The 20,489-nt window shown below is 40.6% G+C and overlaps 1 protein-coding gene across 4 annotated transcripts; it reads right to left on the bottom strand.

The window, feature by feature from the left end:
* Nucleotides 1-4,811: 4,811 nt before the first annotated feature.
* Nucleotides 4,812-18,675, bottom strand: exoc7 (exocyst complex component 7). 4 transcript variants are annotated; one of them, XM_080833936.1, is made up of 21 exons: nucleotides 18,520-18,675; nucleotides 17,954-18,019; nucleotides 17,532-17,716; nucleotides 17,142-17,247; nucleotides 16,732-16,954; nucleotides 15,567-15,734; nucleotides 14,917-14,928; nucleotides 13,358-13,450; nucleotides 11,764-11,909; nucleotides 10,350-10,502; nucleotides 10,080-10,178; nucleotides 9,830-9,892; nucleotides 9,464-9,530; nucleotides 8,588-8,626; nucleotides 7,018-7,083; nucleotides 6,801-6,921; nucleotides 6,296-6,391; nucleotides 5,944-6,007; nucleotides 5,781-5,822; nucleotides 5,499-5,632; nucleotides 4,812-5,114 (listed from the first exon to the last, which is right to left on the bottom strand). In XM_080833936.1, exons 1-21 carry the CDS (start codon nucleotides 18,580-18,582, stop codon nucleotides 5,012-5,014), a joined length of 2,109 nt encoding a protein of 702 aa, XP_080690062.1. In that variant the 5' UTR covers nucleotides 18,583-18,675; the 3' UTR covers nucleotides 4,812-5,011. The 4 variants fall into 4 exon arrangements, with proteins under 4 accessions (XP_080690062.1, XP_080690063.1, XP_080690064.1 ...); XM_080833937.1 differs by lacking the exon at nucleotides 8,588-8,626; XM_080833938.1 differs by lacking the exons at nucleotides 13,358-13,450; nucleotides 14,917-14,928.
* Nucleotides 18,676-20,489: the final 1,814 nt, after the last annotated feature.

The following is a 20,489-nucleotide window of genomic DNA, read 5'->3' as shown; positions in this document are numbered from 1 at the left end:
TAAAAGGTCTCACCAAAATGTCATCAAACAATAGATATCGACAGTCTATTTATATTAGAAATTATTATCTGCATTTCTACATCTATCTAGAAATCTAGAAATCTCTGTGTGTCTGTCAGTCTAGGGCGTATCTCCCTGACGGTAGTTACGTTAGTTATGAGATTTCGCATGTAGCTTACGCATGTCATGAACCTGTGCATCCTTGATTTTGAAGATTTTTGAAATCATAGTTCGCGAGATATTTGTATTTTACCGTTTCCCGTAGGCACTAATGGGTTATCGTTTCCCGTAGCACCGAAATGACGTCACAAATTACGTCACAAACAATATTAGCGGTATTAAAACTATCCTGCCTTCACTCAAAGTTCAGAATAGCGTTGGATACCATAAGGAGGTCCGCATTCAAATTCTTCTTGGTGAACAGATCCAGACTTTTGCTCAGGTAATCTTAAGACAGTGATTGATTTTATCTATTCGTTTATATAAGCTTCTTTATATTAAGTTTCAAAGTAATGTCTTGAGTTGTACAGTCATCTAACAGACAGGGAATAGTAATCCATCAAAATATTCATATTGTTTATTAGTATAGCGTATTTTTACAGTAGGCTACATTTCTGCACTTATTTAACTTACAACGGGGCGGACCCGCGCGACGTGAATGATGTTATAGTCATAGAACAGTCGTGTGGTTAGCCTAGAGCCTAGACCACTGACCATGCATTCATTCATCTACTGACGCAATGAGAGAGGTTTCCGATGTATTAGTGTCCGATGTATATGTTGTAATTCGTGTGTATTTTGTTTTCTCATTATTGCAATATTATAAACCTCAGTCTGCATTTGCCCTGGCTGGGAGAGGCTGTCTTTCCGAAGATACTGTGTGTGATCGCCTTTGCTCTGTGTTCATTAAACCTGTCAGAGTGTATGAATAAACGGCTGGGTGCCAATCAAATCACAACGCAAGAGTGGAGTACTACACCGCTATTAATGGTAGCTTATATTGATAAGCCTCGGAGGCTTTCAGATTGTCCATTGCTTTCCCATCTGTTGCTATGGAGTCCACAAAAATACGCGCAAATCTCACTGTAAATTATGTTGGGCCACGTCGTCATGTTATCCTCCAACTGTGTTACCATTGTAAGGACATTATTAGCTTACGATCTGTCTGAGAGTGGGCTGTCAAAGCTAGCATCATCAAAGTCATACAGTAGCCTACAGTACATACATTCAATAAAATGAACCTACATTTGAGTCCAACTGCATGACCATTCTTACCCACACTTACCATTACAATAAAGAAGTGATCCTATTTCAACCATAATTTCATTTAAAATAATTTCTTTAGTTTATAGTTTAGACAGCAACTTTGACATCTATATTCAACTGCATCCACTACATAATCTCAAACTTTATTTGTTGGTATATCTCCAAAAAGGCTATACAACATTAAAACATTTATTATTGAAAAGGAAACATGCATCACAATAATACTTCAGTGTAACCTGTACCTATGTGGAGTGCAAATATATTAAAAAAAAAAAAAAAAAGCTATTACACTACCCAACAGCTACACCTACGTCTGCTAACACTACAGAATGCATAATTCCTACGGGCACTGCACTAGTAGACATAATTATGATTCTATACAGTATCAATACCTTAGCAACCACAGCAACGGTCATATAAACATCTTGCAACAATCATAAGTACTATAGCAACAACCTAACAACAACAGCAGCAACCACCTCAGTTACTCTAGCAACACCCTGGCAACAATCTAAACTGCCATAGCAACACCATTACAACCACCACAGAAATCTACTAAGCTTTCTTAGTAACACGCTGTATACCAGCTTGACTATTATAGCAATGCCCTAGCAACCACACCAACTACCATACCAACACCTAACCAACTACCATACCAACACCTAACCATCACCAATACCATATCACCAATCTATCAACTACCTCTACCAAAACAAAACCCTGTCAAATACCTAAACAACCATATCAACACCCTAGTAACCAGCTTGACTATTATAGCAAAACCCCAGCAACCACCTACACTACCAAAGCAACACCTTGGCAACCACCTAAACTATGATGCAATATACAATATGATAGCAAAACCTTAGCAACTAGCTTGACTAGTACAACAATGCAATGCCACGGCAATTACTATAGTAACCAGTTACCAAAGTATCCTAGTTCTCATTATGAGTGTTATGGCAAACCTCTAACAACCAAATAACAAGCATTACAATTACCATAGCAGCACCCTAGCAAACAAGTAAACACTAATGTATTCTTTATATTTTTACCCAATCATCTAAAAGACATCTTTTGAACCAACATTTACCATTATATTTCATTTGAGTACCAATGGAGAGTCTTTATGGTCACTAACCTTCTCATCAGTAGTAATTAAGCCATTCTGTAGAAGCTTTTTTTTTCTTTCTGGCTTTTTAAAAAATGTCCTTAAATGGACATCATGGAGGCAGTTGTAGGTGCCATCTTTGGATAGCTCAAATCCGGGAGACTCCTGGTACAGCTGAATAAAACAGTTTAAACACCAGTTTATTGCACACTTAAATTATTAATGATAATAGTTATCAGGGATAGTAAGGGGGACACAAAAAATTGTCAAATAGACACGGCAAATATAAAATACCTAGGACCGCATCAATACAAATTGACAAGTAAGCCATACCGTCTCTCCCAAATGTGCCCTATTGTAACGTGCTGAATCACCCTCAGCAGCAGTCAGTTTCATTCCTTCAGGTTTTCTCAAATTGAAAGAGTCATCTTCAGACTCCAGGAAGACAAGATCACACAAATGGAAAATCATTCGGGTTTAGCGGCTCTCAATATTATTATACAGAAATATACAACACAACAGTTTAGAATAAAATTAATATAATATAAGCTTTTTGTAAAAACCCTTATTCTTACGATAATTTTGAGATTTCAAGAGCAGAGCAAAACACGAATGACTGACTTGCAATAAATACAGTGTATGAATCGGCATTGTCGTAACCAGACATAACATTTAACATCCTTTATGTCTTAACATGATACTTTAGAGGATTATTCAATTAGTGATAGGGAAAAATTTTCACAAACACATTTTAAAAATGATAAAAAATCTTACCTCATCGGTTACCTCACCCATTTGGCACAGTGGTGTAAAACATCTACATTAGGCTACTGTGCTTATCCAGACAATAACACAAGTATGTCTTAACATGATATACAGTATGAGGATTATTCAATTAGTGATAGGGAACAATTTTCACAAACATACATTTTTAAAATGATAAAAATCTTACCTCATCGGTTACCTCATCCATTTTGCACAGTGGTGTAAACATCTACATTAGGCTACTGTGCTCATCCGGACAACAAGTTGGAATGAAAGGGGTTAGGAGGTAAGAGGTTTACACCAATATACCTGCATTGTGACGTGTGGTACTACTGAGCCTCAGGTCACGTCACATCTGCAGCCCTCAACTAGACATATCACCCGTTGCCACCATAGACATATAAAGACCCATAAATATATATTGTGCACATCATTCCTTGATATATGTATGGATAGGCTAAGTTACACACTCGCTGTTACAGCTGCGTCCATGAGGCTAAAATCGGAAACGGATCAGATTTTTAAAAAGACAATGCGAGATACGCACTCGTTTACGCATTAACTTTAATAAACGTTACCACCCTTGTGTCCATATTTCAGTATGCCATTCTGTAACCTATGTAACTTATGAACGGGGGGGGGGGGGGGGGTACTCATGGCCACACTAATACCACACTAATATAGAGATCACCATTCTTCTGTAGATCATCTGAAACTATCCCATGAGATGACGATGCTGAGATCAGGGATACATTCTCTCACCAAAAACCGGCGACCTTTAATGCTTTGGCTGTGGACAGGACAGCACAGATGAAGGTTATACAAAAACAGGTTAATGCTACAACATTTTCGGACTTCTCACTTAAATATTTTCAGCTTTGAGTAGGAAACTTGTTCAAAAGTATCTGAACACATTTATTTTCTATTCTTTTATGTTGTCAAATCTGAAATACCTTCAGGGAAGCATAGGAGTCGCACGAACACGTTTCTATCGGCAAATGTTGAGCGGAGATCAGACACGTTCTGCTTTCTTTCAATCAAACTTCTCTGAGCGTTGGGATAGTGATAGCTACTCAGTGTTTGTGTGAAAACATGCAAGAACCCTACCCGACTCTCCCTACATGCACTTGATGTAGGCTATACTGAATAAGAATATTAACGTAATGTGGAACAATCTTAACAAGGTACGAAGTTACAATTCATATAAGGAAATCAGTCAATCCATTAGGCAGCAAATTATATGTGCTGCATGACAGCTACAGATGTGGATTTGTGCACATAATTCATTCCGTGGGCTTGGAGGAATGATATAGCCATTTACGTTCAGTACATGAAACAAGGGAACAACACTTAATGTGTTGCATTGATATTTATGCTCAGTGTATTTTTTTAAAAATGTATCATACACTAAGTAAAAGTACTTCACTTTTGTAATCTGATTATGTAAACCAGATTGCATGTTAGGTTACTTTCCTGTACTGTTAATAGACAGACAATTTGATTTGGATGCTCATTTTCTGCAGATATACTTATCAAGGGTTAGTCATCTGAACTTGGACCATGTCACAGTAAAGTATTACTACATTTTGGCATAAGTTTTGCTACAGTGACGTCAGCTGTATCTTTATATTTTACATATCCAACATCTGTACAGAGACAGAACACATAATTAACATAATTTATTTTATTTTATTTATAGTGTATTAATCACAAGGACAGATGTGGAATTTACATAAATAGTGTCTTTATACAAAAAAAAAAAAACAATCTCAACAATGTTACTGAGGATACAATAAAAGCAAGAGGTTGAGATGAACATAGCAATGTGCAAGGAGAGAAGGGTGTTTGCCAATGGTGACTGACAGCAACTCAAGCTGAGGTGTCGAAAAGCCTCTCGATCATATCCTCCACATTCTCTGCCCTGTACTTGTGATACTTCTCTGGATTTTTCGTGAAGGAGATGTTTGCATATCTGTTTGGGGAAAAAAGGTTAAAATAATTACATCACCACTCCACAGTCTTTGGGCTTAAGAGTTGAAATGTCAGTCATCTGGAAGGACATACAATCATTCATCTGATGGATATGGTTTTAATATTTAAACCATAAAAAAACCGGGGCAGTTTCCACAGACCATGTATTTAAAATTGCCTTGGTGTTTCACTATTGCATCATATATCGTTATGTTTCTGAAGATATTAACCACTTACTTACTAACTACCTACCCATTAAATAATAAAGTAAACTACTCACCAAGAAAGTCTATTTTTGCCTTTGAGCTGGTAACATTTGACATTACATTTACTTTGTATCTGCTTGGCCTCCACTGGTGTTCTACATGGAGATGTTCCAACTCACCTATGCAGGAAGGCCCTGTAGGCCTCGGACACCACCCTCTTTTGCGCCTGGCGAATGAAGTCCCGCTGCTCTTTGTCGGGGATGGCCCAGCCCTTCTGGATCTTACACAGCTCCTCCAGGCCATCATTGAAACCCTGGAAAGAGGCTTGTTGTGTTATTTAGTAATTATTGCAATAGTTTTCAAGAAATTACTCTCAGTGGTTATGCTGATGATTGTGGCAGCAGCGGGTCTGCTAAAAACATATACACATTAATAAATACACATGGGCATAGATAACTTGCCTTGAATTTGTCTTTGATCACCTGGCGTTCTTTATCTTTCAACTGGTGAATAAAAAATTGGAAGGGCAAAAGAAAAGAAAAATCACAATTGACAATTGACACAATTGACACAAAATGTTTGTTTCATATCATAATTTTACTTAGTACAATACAAAATGCTTACCTTTGTACCAGGTTGGAAAGTAGGCATATTCCGATCAGTGATGTGCTCTGTGACTTTGAACCAGCTGATAAACAAAAAGTAAATGTTGGGCTCAAGTTGATAAACACTCACACAACAGTGTTCTTCAGTACAGTAAGGAACCTCTCTCTACATCCAATTTTCCATCACAAGCAATAACTTTATTATGTTTCAAACATTTCTGAATTCAATAATTTTGGATAAAAAATCTAACAGAATGTACATATCTGACACAAATGTCACTCTACCTCTCATAGGCATAACAACACAGTTAATGAGAGCATCAATGAAGACAATAGAGACATCAAAGAGAGGATGAGTTGATTATTTCTACCTGTGTTGGTACACCTGGATTTGTTGCTGTATCAGCTCTCTGTAAGAACTCTCTACCTTCTTATTAGTGACGGCCACCAACTGGATTAATTCTGACCTGTTGAACATTAGCGGATTACACAAAAGGTTAAATGTTTTGTGTTTTCAGTTGCTTTTTATCTGAAGCGATGTACAAATCAGGATTAAAGTTGAAATAAAATCTACACACATTAAGAGTACAAGAAAGAGAGATTAGAATCTCAAACTACTTGTGGTAACCAGTACCAACTGGGGTATTTTATATTATTATATGGCAGAATTTTGCAAAAAGTTTAATTTAATTTAATTTTATCTCAATGTTTTGGAGGCCTGTTATTTAAGGGATAATGTATACTCTGCCAGTCAGTATTAGAAGCGGAGCGGAGGGGTCTTTCTTAATCCTGAATGGATTTATTTTCAAATTCTTTCCGGGGGACTATACATTATCTCTCTATGCTATGTCAAAGAGCATGAAGATATTTGTTTACTTCTCGAGGGACTTGAGGATGTAGTTGTAGTTGTTGTGAAGGAATATGGCACTGAGGGCTTGGTCCTCATACACTTTGGATTTACTGAGAAGGTTCAGCTGTAGGTTGCCCAGAACTTTACCTAAAATGCACAGATTATTGATGAGAGGTAAGAGGGAGATAATGGCAGCTACAGACATGTGGTTCCACTTTAGAAACCTAGCCAATGTGAACTTACATATGTACGTGCTGAGGAGTCGTCTGCTGAACTCAGAGCTGTAGCTGCTGGCAGACGAGCTGGTCTCTGAAAATGACAGTTGAAGTGTTACAATCTGCCATCAACATATGATCTGTATAACTACACAAGTTCGCCAAATTACTTCTGTTTTTATTTTTTTTTTCATTTCTTCTGGCAGAAGCAAACTTACTTATCAACACAACTTCATTGAACTTCAGTTTACTAAGAAAAAGAATAGGGATGCACGGTATTGATTTTTCTTTTTTTTAAAGATTTATTTTTGGGGTTTTTGCTTTTAATCAGAACAGGAAATGAGCTGGAAAGAATAGGTGGGGAGTGGGGTTCGGGAAATAAACGCGGCTCAGATTCGAACCTGGGTTTCCGTGGGCGTTCATGCCGGTTTATGGTCGGGGCTGCTGCTTGCGCCACAGCTCTCCCACAGTATTGAAATTTTGCTGATCATTTTTATAATTTCATCAACTCATTTTGGCTGATCTTTTTTTATTTCATTGAAGAGAACACCAATGCTATGTTCCGTTTCCATACCTCCATGAGTATACTTATATGCAGTACACAGTACACACTTACTAGGTACGCAGATTCTCAGCAGGTGAGTGTTGTTCCAAATCTAATACTCCGTGGTGCACTTACCGGAAATTAACTACAGTCCCGGGTGGGGGGATAGCCAGCTGCTTAGCATAACTGCCATTCAGAACCAATGGTAATGCTACCAAGCTAGGCTAGCTAGGTATGCTATCTGTCGGTATACATCGTTAAAAAACACCAAAATACTCATGTCACTGGCTTTAATTTGAGAATGGCATGTTAGTAGTACATTTAATATCAGTACAGTTGTTTAATTACTGACATTTACGGTCTGTAGCCTTGTGGTCTACTGACTCTGCTATCGTAGCCACCGTAGCCATTATGTCCGCCATTGATTTCTAAATAAAACGAAAAGCTCTGCCTGGCTCCGTCTCTTCCGCTACGTAGACAAGATGGCGGCCGTTGAGAATGGAAAGTGTACCCTGGTTCCGTTATGAGTACACATACGGGTCCTTTGGGTATACTTCTTTTCGCCGCGAACGAAATCGGAACACCCTACATACTCAAACTAAGGATGGTAGGTACGGAGGGTATGGATAACGGAACAGAGCTCCGGTCTCGTCTGTACTAGAGTAGACCTATTACTCTCTGTAATGGCCTACTTGTAGATAGAGACTCACAACTTCTACTTTGATTCTACCCTAAATGTTTCCTAACACACCTCAAACTAGATTCCTAATTAGAATTTCAAATAAAAATGTCAATCTCATCCTATTCAAACAGGTTTGTATAATGATTCCCTGAGACCTTATCGGCCAGGAACATCGGCAGAAATGTTTATAACTGTTGTTGCCGATAATACACTTCTTAAGCTTTTCTCAGCTGTTACTGATGTCGTGCAGTTTTTATCGTGCATCCCTGGAAAATAAATTAGTTTGCTAAGGTTAGAGAGCAGGCTTAACCACAAAGCTGGCAATTTTCCCCAGAGTTAAGGTGCTAAGGTAGACCCTGGGTGCTTGCTTACCTCGGGGGTCTAAAGGTATATTGTAAGTGTCCCCAAGTACTACAGGGCAGAGGCGAGGCAGAAAAAAGAGAGAGCAAGAACCAGAGAGAAAGAGAGAGAAAGAGAAAGAAGCAAAGTGCAAAAATTTAGAAAAGTTTTGTTAGTGCAGAGTAAGCATTCAAGTCACAGCCCTGTCACAGAAGCTTAGGGGTGGCGGCCAAGCAGCTATGAAGTCGGAAAAATGCATAATGAAGCAAGCTAGCGAGCAGATAGACAAACAGGTGACATAATAAAATAAGAGGCGAAAAGAGATGAGGGCATATACATTATGGAACTGGAAGGGAGAAAAGGGGAGAGAATGTTAGTTTAAGAAAGCAAGAGGAAGAATGAAAGAGAAAGAGAGCAATACACAGCGGAAAGCTATGCGGAAAGTCGAAAGTTCGCAATCACAAGTAAAGGCACTAAACAAGAGAGAGATGCCTTATGTAGTTATCCGTGCAGGAAAAGGGCAGTGACCTTGGCCACAGAAGTGAGATGGGAAGACATTATGGGCCAAGATGTTTCCATTTGGGCTATGGACATGTGGGTAAAAAAAACGTCTTGCCGATTGCAAATACAACAAGGGCATACTGCTAACAGAATAAACCTCTGTCCACACCAAAGGAATTGAACAACTGAAGGGCAGAGTAACAGAGTAAATTGTTATAACTGACATTGCCCAAATAGATTAATGAAAATATGAATATAACAAGTGAGGATACGCTATGCACTTCATTACTCACAAAGGAGTCGACTTTCATACACTAATTTTGTGCAAACTGAATATAAACCTAGCAAAGCAGTTATGGGCAAAGTGTCCTGTGAAGGCTAATGGGAAGAACTGCCTCTGGGTTTTACCTTGAGAGGCCAGCATGGCCCCAGCTGTTTCCTGGAAGTCCAGCAGCTGCTGCAGGAACAATATGGCCTGTGTGGCAGAGACGAGGTTAGACGAAGAACCCTTGCGTTTAAATAAATGTCCCTTGTGAAATGTGGGCTTTACATAACATCTAGCTCTTTACACATGTTTGTCATGCACATTGTCATGCAATCGGAATCAGGATTCTTAACACCACACACTCAGTAACTCGATGGGAATTCTGTCTGACTAAACCTCTTCATCTCAGTAACTGATTGGGATTTCCGACTGACTAAACCTCTTCATCTTTATACTGACATTAATGTGATCACATTCCCCAATCAAGTAAAATATTTAAGCACACTCACATTACTGGTCAACTCATGGACGGTTCCATCCTTCGGCATGTTGTACTCCTTATCAGGGTCATTCTTAAAGAGGAAAGTAACAGAAAACATTTTCAAAGTATTATTTTTATTTTGCTATAAAATCATTTCTGAATAGCACCACATATATTTCCATTGCGAACTATGAATTCAATACTGTAACACAGAGTTTTTCCCCACTGCTTTTGACCACTGCGATAATAAAGAGCGGATGTTAAAACAACTCTCTGACCTTGATGCTGTCTGCAAACTCCTCCAGGGCTTTGGCTCCGATGGTCTCCATGGAGGTGATGAGGGTAGGGAGCTTGTTCTTAGTGCTGGCAGCGGTGCCCTGAACAGACACATTAACTTAGAACTTGAGAGCTGGTAGAGCAGACATAACATGACCGGGCAGAGTTGGCAAATTCTATTCTTAAAATGATATAGGTATTTTACTCAACCATCTATTGAGCCCAATTCCATTCCTCTACTTGTTAGGACAATCCAGAAAATTGGCCTCTACCTGTAGGGTAGTGTCAAAGTCAGGCTTGGTCTGCTTTAGGTGCCTCAGTATAGGGAAGATGGTGAGGACGGCAGAGTAGTCATGGCGCAAGATGGCCCGGCGTGCGGCCGACACAATGTTATCCCCCTCCAACATCAGGTTATCCAGGGCCTCCTGTGAGGAAGAACATTAAGTCCATAATGTTGGGATGTCAGCAAACAAGTATACCCACAAAAGGTCAATTTAAACTAGAAAATGCATTTCCTGAAGGAAATACCAGTGCATTAAATGCAAAAGTTAGGAAAGGAAGAAGAAAAGAAAGAAGAGTGAAAGAAGGAAATAAGAAAGGAAAGAAGAGTGGAAGAAGGAAAGAAGAGTGAAGAAAGGAGAGAAGAGAGGATGAAGGAAAGAAGAGTGAAAGAAGGAAAGAAGAAAGGAAAGAAGAGTGGAAGAAGGAAAGAAAGAAGAGTGGAAGAAGAAAAGAAAGAAGAGTGAAAGAAGGAAATAATAGTTGAAGAAGGAAAGAAGAAAGGAAAGAAGAGTGAAAGAAGGAAAGAAGAAAGGAGAGTGAAGAAAGGAAAGAAAAGTGAAAGAAGGAAAGAAGAGTGGAAGAAGGAAAGAAGAAAGGAAAGAAGAGTGGAAGAAGGAAAGAAGAGTGGAAGAGAAAAAGAGAGTGAATATTGAAAAAAGGAGATAAAAATGGAGTGAAGAAGAGAGATTGAGTGTGAGAGAAAGTAGACTGAGAGGGATAGAGAGAAAGATGGAGAGATGGAGAGAAAAAAAATAGAGAATGGAAGGTGTCAATGTTCCTAGTTACAGTTAAATTGAGAGGGACAGAGAAGAGGTTCCTTTGATTTGGTGCAGCTGTCAGTCAAGCACAGGTGCAAGCCAGTTTAAAGACCCTATTATTATGTCATAATGGCCCAATGTAAGTCAATGGGAAAGTTTAGATTCGTTTTTATTTAATATCTTAAAAAGTATAAAGTTTAGAAAAGTGAAAAATACATAGCATAAATGTCCTTTACACGACAAAGTTTGAATGAAGTTTCTACGTTAAGCGGTTCGGGCTGAATTAATCGCAGAAAAAGGTAAGAAGAATAAGAAGAAGAAAATGCCTAGGAATAACAATACAGGGCATTTCATGCACTGTAATAAGATGAGCAAAGACACTAATTGTAGACAAGGCTGCCTGCTCCAGACAGTGACCGAGGGGGGGGGGATCATAAACAAGCTTGAGCATGATCGTGGAAAACAGCTCATAGACTAGAGTGCTGCAGTAGAGTCACACAGTAGTTACATGGAACATTTGATAGCAACCAAAAACATCTTCCACAAACTACACCAAATGTCTACAAGACAACTGTGATTAGCCACACACTGGAGCACAGCAAAGGTGGCGAACATCTGCTGACCTCTGTGACCTCTGAACCCTGACCTGAATGAGTGAGTCGAAGGTCTTCTTCTGGTGGTGTTCTGGGATGATCTCCGCAAGCAGAACGTACTCGCTCTGGGCCAGCTTGACGAAGGCACTGATGCAGTGGATGTAGGAGTCGATCTCTATGTCCAGCACGTCGTCCTTCCCTGATGGACACACGGTGAAGGGGAGCTGTGAGAGCACGGACCTCAGGGAGGGTCTCCATTAAAATGCTTTGCAAAAAAGGCTTTATTAATCTACATTCAACTGGGCTGATGGGGATAACCTGACAATCATATGCTTTGATCTTACACATATACAGTATTATATGCATTCAATCATGTGCATTACAATATAGGCTTTAAGCTTACACATATATGATGTGCATTCAATCATGTGCAATGTCATAGGCGTGACACATACTGACTGCAAATCAGAAGTGAATTTCTTGGCTTCATTGGCTTACTGGATGACAAGAAGGACTCTAATCATGTTTGGATCAATCTAGTTATTACAAGGGTTTTAATGTAGCCACATCCCACTAACATCATCATCATCATCTTTATCATTCATCACACATTTTTTTACAGAAACTGCAAAATATATCTGCGGACAAAAACAACAATGGAGAGTTTCCCTTCATCATAGTTTGAGAGACGTTCACGATAATTCCTTCCACAGTGAGCGGATGCATATCAATAAAATATATCTCTTCACCTATTTTTTGTGCAGCTATTTCAACCTTAGATCCCTTAGGTACCTCAGCTCCCCGACTCAGCCCCTCTCCTTTACTCACCTGTACTCGCCCCGTGCTTCTCATTCAGGGCATCATTCAGGTGTTTGGCCCGCAGGTCATAATCGTGACCTACTCAGTAGTTTGGGTGATAGGGTTCGGGGTTGGGGGAGGAAGTAAGGGAGTCACATGACCTGGGGTTACTTCCTGTCGGGCTGAGAGCTGAGCCTGTGACGAGTGTGCTGACCTGGGAGCTGCTGACTGACGCTCAAGTACCAACCACCAAAGCCCAGAGCTAAGGGAAGCATAGGAACCCGTGGAGGGCGGACAGGGGAGAGGGGAGATTGGCCAGATGAGAGGCTGCCCACAGGCTACGAAAGCTCAGAGTGTGTGTGTGTGTGTGTGTGTGTGTGTGTGTGTGTGTGTGTGTGTGTGTGTGTGTGTGTGTGTGTGTGTGTGTTTTTAGACCATACGTCCCCAGGGTTAGTGAGTGTGTTAACGAGACAAGTGTGACACAGTACCAAGCCCCTTTTTTGAGGTATATGAAGGAGAGCCCGTCATCATAGCAGCTTTTGGACTGCTACTGGTGTTTGTGTGACTGGTATGTTTGCAAATTTTCTTCTCTCTAAAAGGTAAACATGGTAGACATGTTCAAACATCTTTTCGCCTACTGTAATCCTACACAATAGACTGTTTTGCATTAAATTTCAGTGACATCCAAAAGCTGCATTGATGCTTGTGTGAGCCTGAGTGTTGTTTTTCAAACACTTAAAAAACAACAAACCACAAACCACAACACTGACACGAGCTGGATAAGTACAGGGACTGGACGCGCCACATGGGGGGTGTGTGTATGTGAGGGGGGGAGTTGGAGTGCTTTACCTTCCTGAGGGGTGAGGTTAGCGCCCCCTTTTTTGCCATCCAGCCCATGCTGAGAATACTGTTTCAGAAGGTTCTGAGCCTTGCGAATGGTCCCTGCTCCCACGAGACCCACAGAGAGAGAGAAGCGAGCAAGAGGGAAGGAAGGAAGTAGTGGGGGTGGGAGTGGGGGGAGGGGGGGGGGGGTCGTCCCAGGGTGCACAGAGAAAAAAAAGAAGGGAGGAAAAAAGAGAGAGAGAGAGAGAGGAAGGAGGAGATCTAGGAGATGAGTGCTGAAAACAATGGCATCCCACAATCCCTTGCACCCATCACACTTATAAGCTACGAGTGAAAAAGAGGAAGGAGCCGTAGCCTAGCAACATAAGAACAAACACATCACCACTACTGCAATGAAAGCTGGGAACAGAAGAGAGAGATCTACAGCTACATGCACCGCAGTGCACTTTCACAGGCTCAGTGGAGAGAGAATAAACTGGTTAATCCATAGACACATAATACAGCCATCACAGTCCAGGTCACATACATCAACAGTTCTGTTAAAACAGGTCTCATACCATACATTCATACATACATTAATGAATTCATCCATCCGGGAGCAATGTTAACATGACAATATATGAGTGAACTTGTTACATGAGAATGGGTTTAAATCCTACGTTTCTATATTCTGCAAAAACAAAGAGGATGCACATCACAGCAGCACGATATAACACAAAGTACAGCAATACAGTGGCAATGTGAATTGGTTAGTAGTTAGTAAGCATGTGGTGCATACGTTGAGAAAGTCATTGACAAATAAAAGCAAGAGGCTTGCTGTTTAAGAATCTTGACCATGAATGGAAAATGTTATGGTAAAATGGAGAAAGGGCCATAATATCTTAAATACAGTGATATCGATCAACTGCTTCTAGTCAGCATTTCTTTTAAAAATCACCACTAGCTGATCTATTTTCTTGTGGTCTATTCTGAATTTTACACTCCATAATTAAATTCACAAAATATTTCAAATACAGTTGAACATTAATATGACTATCCTAAGGGTATCGAAGTACAATTGAATCCCATGTCTTAACTTGTTATACAGTATGCTCTAAAGATAGAATTAATCTTAATAATCCCAACCGATAGCATTCATTTACAGATATATAGCTTAGACTCACTTGGGCAAAACACTGTAAGCCACAACAATAAGCATTAGCAAAGCAGGGCACAACTAATGACTTACACTAATGCAATACTGCTTTTTTTGTCTATATTTTACATTCAACTTGTAGCCTACCATACATCTTTGCACCAGTCCAACAAATCTAGCCTTCTATGTTTCAAGGACAACGGATACTGCATCTACATAGGCACACTGGCCAATCAATCCTGTAATTCTATTCTTTTCTGAAATACATTTTTAAAAATGGCTACAGCCTACTGGTATCGAACACTAGTTGGCTTGGCATGATGGCTTGGCATGACTTTAGCCTTGAGCCGGGGGATGGAATGCAGACATGGTTAAAATAGAGCAATGAAAGCGATGGGCAGTGGCACACTAAAGCCTTTTGGGTCTTTACCTGGGATGTAGACTGCCAATCGCCACAATTCCCACGGGAATTGAGAAACAAGAGGAAGGAAGTAGGGGTTAGTTAGAATCACAGGAGAGTCATACTGCATCATGGGTATAGAGATAAGAAGGTAGGTGGGGGTGGTGTTGGGGGGACTTGGGAAGAAAGAGACAGGGATCTTGAACGTTCGGTGGAATTTGTGTGGCCTGTCAAATTTTTTTGGAATTTGTGTGGCCTGTCAAAGGATTTGTCAAAATATACCATAAAACTGTGACCAGGTGCTGATAAAAAGCCATTTACATTCAGCAAATACTATGTGGATGCACCACAGGTTGCGTTGAGGTATAATTTGACAAAGGAATATTTTTGCCAAAAAAAAATCATTTGGCAGAGAGATCTAATGATTACTCTTATGAGATGTGTGTTCAGGGGCAATGTATCAAACATACGGTGAGCAAAGATAGTAAGAGAACAAATCATATGATGACACCCAAACTAACTCACCCCAACCAACATGATCTCTGCATATCAGAGACATGGCTACCATCTAGAGTGGGTGCAACTCAGAAATAGAGAGAAAGTGAGAGAGAGAGAACAGGGCAGAAAGAAAGACAGAAAGACAAAAATCAACAATGAATAGCATTCTCTGTGGGACTGACCTGGTCTTTTGGGGGCCTTCTTGGTGGGGGTGTCTTTGCGTTTGGTCTGAACCGCCGGTGAGTAGAGGATGCCAGAGGAGGCACTGCTCTTGCGGAAATGCTCCTTCAGCCCTTTAATGGAGCGGTCCAGCTGGCTTGAGCGTATCTGGAAGTACACGTTCATGAAGTCTGCCCAGGCAGAGGGAGGGGATGAGGCAGAGAACAACAAATTAGTCAAGGGAATGGACCAGAGAAGAATCAATTAAAAAACACGATAGCCAAGAAGAAAAGATGGTTAGCATGTCAAAACCTGCAACTGAGTCTTATGAGGCGGTCTCAAAAAGAGCATGTACTGATGAAACAGATAACTCAACCAAAATGTCAGTTGCAATGGATAAAGGCATGAGAATTTGTATAAGATGCAAATTGAAATGATAATTTAGTGATAAATCTGTACTGCTGACAATTAGATTCATGTTCGGATTCATTTGTTATGCTTTTCGTAACGCAAATATATGAAGCATAGTCCTCAACAAGGTTAACGCCACACAAGGTTGATCAGCGTCAAATAAGTCAGTTAGTTAGTTCATTAATGAATTCCCAGGATCCTCCATCATGATTTACCATATAAGGTAGTGGAGCTGTAGAAACGCATGCTTGGCGAGGGCCTTCTTTTCTCTGAGCTCCTGCGCCTGTTTACTGGTGTCGGGCCTCTCTTGGTCCTTGATGTTGCTCTCATCCTCACTCTATGCACTCTCTGTCCCTGTCCTTAGTTTGTTATAGTTCCAAAACACATCTATCACTCGGTGAATGCATGACGCCAAACCTGACAGTTAAAACTCATACTCCTGGACTATCACTGGTTGGGCAAACCTGGTGTCAGAAATTCAGAAAGTCATGGACCGAGCTTGGTGAAATGGAATAGAGATTGAGGAAAGTTTTATCAGAAAGACAAACAGAGACAGGCGGAGGAGGGGGTGGGGGTGGAGAGGGCAGGTACAGAGAGAAAGGGGCACAGAGTAACATATAACAGGAGAAGGGACAGGCGAAAGGAAACACACATGTTTCCATGCATTTGATTTGACATTAAATCAACTCCAAAGCTCATGGCCAGGGAAGCAGAAACACTCATAGAGGAAAAGAGAAGAACATGCATGTGCATACGTGTGTGTGTGTGTGCACCTACCCTGGTTGCGTCCGTACTCTACCAGCCATCCGGAGATGATGATGATGTCCTGCAGCACGGCCTCAGGCAGGTGCTCCAGGGTCACTTCCTCCTGGACCTCCAGCTCGTCGTCCACACCAATGGCATCCAGGATGAGGATGGGGGGCACAGGTTTGCTGTAGCGGGTCAGGAGGCCGCGGAACTCCGTCTCCAGACTCTCCTTTCCCTTTTCAAATCGGGCTTTCTGCACAGTGGGTAAGGAGATTGAGACACCCCAAAAAAGAGACAAAGGAGAAAGGAGGGAAAGAAGGACAGATAGTGGTGAAAGAGTGTGTGTGTGTGTGTGTGTGTGTGTGTGTCAGAGTATTAGAGAAATGACACATGCTCTTCATTCTTAATTACATGCAAAACCTTAGAGAGAGCTACAGTACCACTAAGTTGAGTTCTGGGCTGTCAGGATTGTTGTCCTGGAAATACTCCACAGCTTTCTGGATCTTTGCAATACAGGCCAGGTACTCATCCAGTCGCCCTGTGGGTCTGCAAAATTCATCAACGAATGAGTTACAAACTAACTTAATAATATTGAATTAAAAAAAATACAAAACCTCAATTAAAAATGATCTAATTATGTCATCATATTTAGTTTTATAACTTAAATTTAAGTAAAAACCCAACATTCATTTCACAAGTTGGATTATATGAAAGACAATGCAAAAGAATTAGACATCCTGAAGATATCCTGAGTACTTCAAAGTAGGAACTGGTCATCCTACATTGAAGTTTTTTTTTATATATTTAAAAAACACTAGTCATCTACTCACCCCTCTCTGATGATCTTGTCAGTATCTTTGGCAACATGGTAGTAGCTGATTACGTGATCCATGCAGGAGAGGGTCTTGTCCACATTCTCCTGCAGTCGCTGAAGGTTCTCTGTCTGCTTGTGCACCGGGATAATGGAGTTCTCCAGCTGCATCAGTCGGCTCTCAAACGATGACAGAATGGACACCTGATAGGACAGGCAACAGAGGCAGAACCGGCATAAACCATTACTTTCGTTCGTTGTTTCACGAACAGAAGCGACATCGACCACTACAGCTCAGTCAAATGAATGTGTACAGAGTTCTGACAAAGACACTACTGACAAAATTGAAGTCACAGTGATGTCACGCCACCAGAGAATAGATTGTTTTGTATCCTAACTTTAAGCATTGTGTTTTGCGTGAATGCAACATAAATAGCTTACCATTCCCTTTGTTAGCTGGTCACTCTTCTCTAAGTTCTCACGAATAAATGCCAGCGTGTCTTGCTCCTTTGATGAAGAAAGATGAAATGTAACAGTTTTTATGCAATTGTGTTGATCGTTCCTATTGCTTCACACATTCATGTAGGCAGAGGCTAGTTGCTATATAAGGGAGCTGTCTTCGCAACATACACATCAATTTATGCATGGCTTTTAAGTGTCGAAGAAGAGTCGGTACTTTTAATTAAATTAATGAATGTATTCAAGTGACACGGTTATTGTTTGCTGTTGTTTTATAAGGGACTTGGTTAACAATACTCAACGCTACACCAGGAAACAGTTGATGAAACCACCCATATGATAGTACCAACATGAGTTCTATGCGTTCACCTAGGGTGTTGTCAACATTCGATTGGAAACATACGTATCCAGTCGTACAGCAGAATTCGAAATGAGTAACAATGTATCATGCAACGACAAAAATAGATCATCGTCTTGGTCGTTGGGCGGTCATGGGATCAGTGGCACTTTCCTTCCAAACATTAAACCTTCTTTTCCTGTGGACTAACCTGCTTAAGTTTCTCCTCTATCACCCTCTTCCTAGCAGACGCATCCTCGGTCGGAATCATCATTGCACGACTGACGACTGGGTGCCAATGCTTAAAAAGTATTAATGACCACAATAAAGCCTACAATATTTCCAGGCGAAAACAAACACCAGTCAATACCAGTAGAAACGACATTTCATTTCCTAAACACTTCCGTTTCCTTTTTGCTACGGTAACTCAAGGCGGCCATCTTGGTTGTGGCAGCAGTATACAGTTTAACAGCATAGGCTCAACGTCAACATATGGGGCTGGTCTTAACGCATATTACGGGTACATTTAATGTTATATTTAATTGTGTTGTTAACGGTTAACAGCATAAGGCTCAACGTCAACATATGGGGCTATTTTGTATTACTGTTACTAGTATGAATGCACTGCTTAACTAATAATTCAACTTGAAGCTTAAAGGTACAATATGCAACAATTATGCTTCAGGATTAGGGTTAGGATAAGCAGTTTAACCTTAAAATAACAGCTTAAAAAAATTGGGGGGCTACAATGACTTTTAATATGGAGAATTGCGTCCGTGCCAATGGCATAGCAGGGTCGATAGGCATATAACTGCGTTCTGTAGTTTTGCCTGCCGATGCCCGCCGACCTGACTTTGATTACCTTCTGCCGATCTAGTAAGTTGCTTATTTGCCGTCTTGCTTAGTCTTGTGTTGCAAATGATTGATGTTTGACTGTGTAAGGACAGTCGTTGAGTAATTAGTTTGTCATAATGTCAAAGTCAGCACATTTCAAGAGATTTCGTTAGTTTTAGCTGCTAGCATACCTTTAGCGAATAGCTATTAATCCTTAATGCACCTTTAACATCATAAGCCTTGGTGGATTACCTGCTCGTTGTAAGTGTCGCAAAGTGATGCATGCGGGACCATAGACATGTATAGATGTCATGTCCATAGACATCATATAGGTAGACGCCGCCTCCAATGCTTCAGCCCGTTGCCTCCATAGATATCTATAATAAAGGCTAGATAAGTTGTCCGCGTTGCTGGCCGACGGAGTCAAATGTCCGCACAATTCGGCCATTTTGAGAAGGAATAGCTCGCCCAGATAGGTGCCATAAATACACATGCACAAGCTATTTATGTAAAATCAATAGGCTACTAAAACTCAGCATAGAATGGCAACAGGAGATACATGTATACTTTTATTATCACCGTTTTAAAAGCAATATTACGGATATAATAAAATACCGGTGATCCCACGGGATCTCGTTTTGAGGGAACGTTCACTAGAACAGACTGCACAAAATTCTGGCATCTTCATTGGCAATAAAGTCAGCAATTTCCTGTGGAAATCATAATGTAGATGTTTAACAAACCAACCCGATTGGAAATCATGTGCAACTTCAGTTTTATTATGTGCAACTTAAGTTGTATTGAAAAGAAAGAACAATTATGCCTCGCCAATTGATGTAAAATGATTGAAACACAATAGCCGTGATACACAATAAAGCTGCACATTTCAACATGTTCAAGCATCGAGAATTATTACCAAGGTAATGACGTTTGTAAATCAAGTAATTTGTAAATCCGTCAAGATTTCCGCGACATATGAGTGTAAACGATTGTGAAGATCACTGACGTTACCTAACGTACTGTAGCGACCGGCTGTCAATCGTGGTGTGCCCGCACTATGTTTAACCCCGGGCACGCTCACGTTTGGCAGCCTGGCGAGAGGGGGAGGGGGCGAGACCCCCCGGGTTGCTAGGCTACGGGGGTTAGAGTAAAGGTGTTCGACTGAGTTCTGAGAGACGTGAGCCACGGTTTTTGAATGCTCCTGTGAACTTGCTTAAATAAACGAGTTAATAAGACCCTGACTCTTGGTGGGATATTACATTGGTGTCAGAAGTAAAAACTACTTCGGGAAAGTGATTAGGGAAGACCGAGGGTGTACCCTGCACTATTAGTTAGTTAGTAACAAGT

The sequence above is a fragment of the Sprattus sprattus genome (assembly GCF_963457725.1).
Source record: "Sprattus sprattus genome assembly, chromosome: 3".
Taxonomy (NCBI): domain Eukaryota; kingdom Metazoa; phylum Chordata; class Actinopteri; order Clupeiformes; family Clupeidae; genus Sprattus; species Sprattus sprattus.
This window is presented reverse-complemented; position numbering and strand designations above follow the sequence as displayed.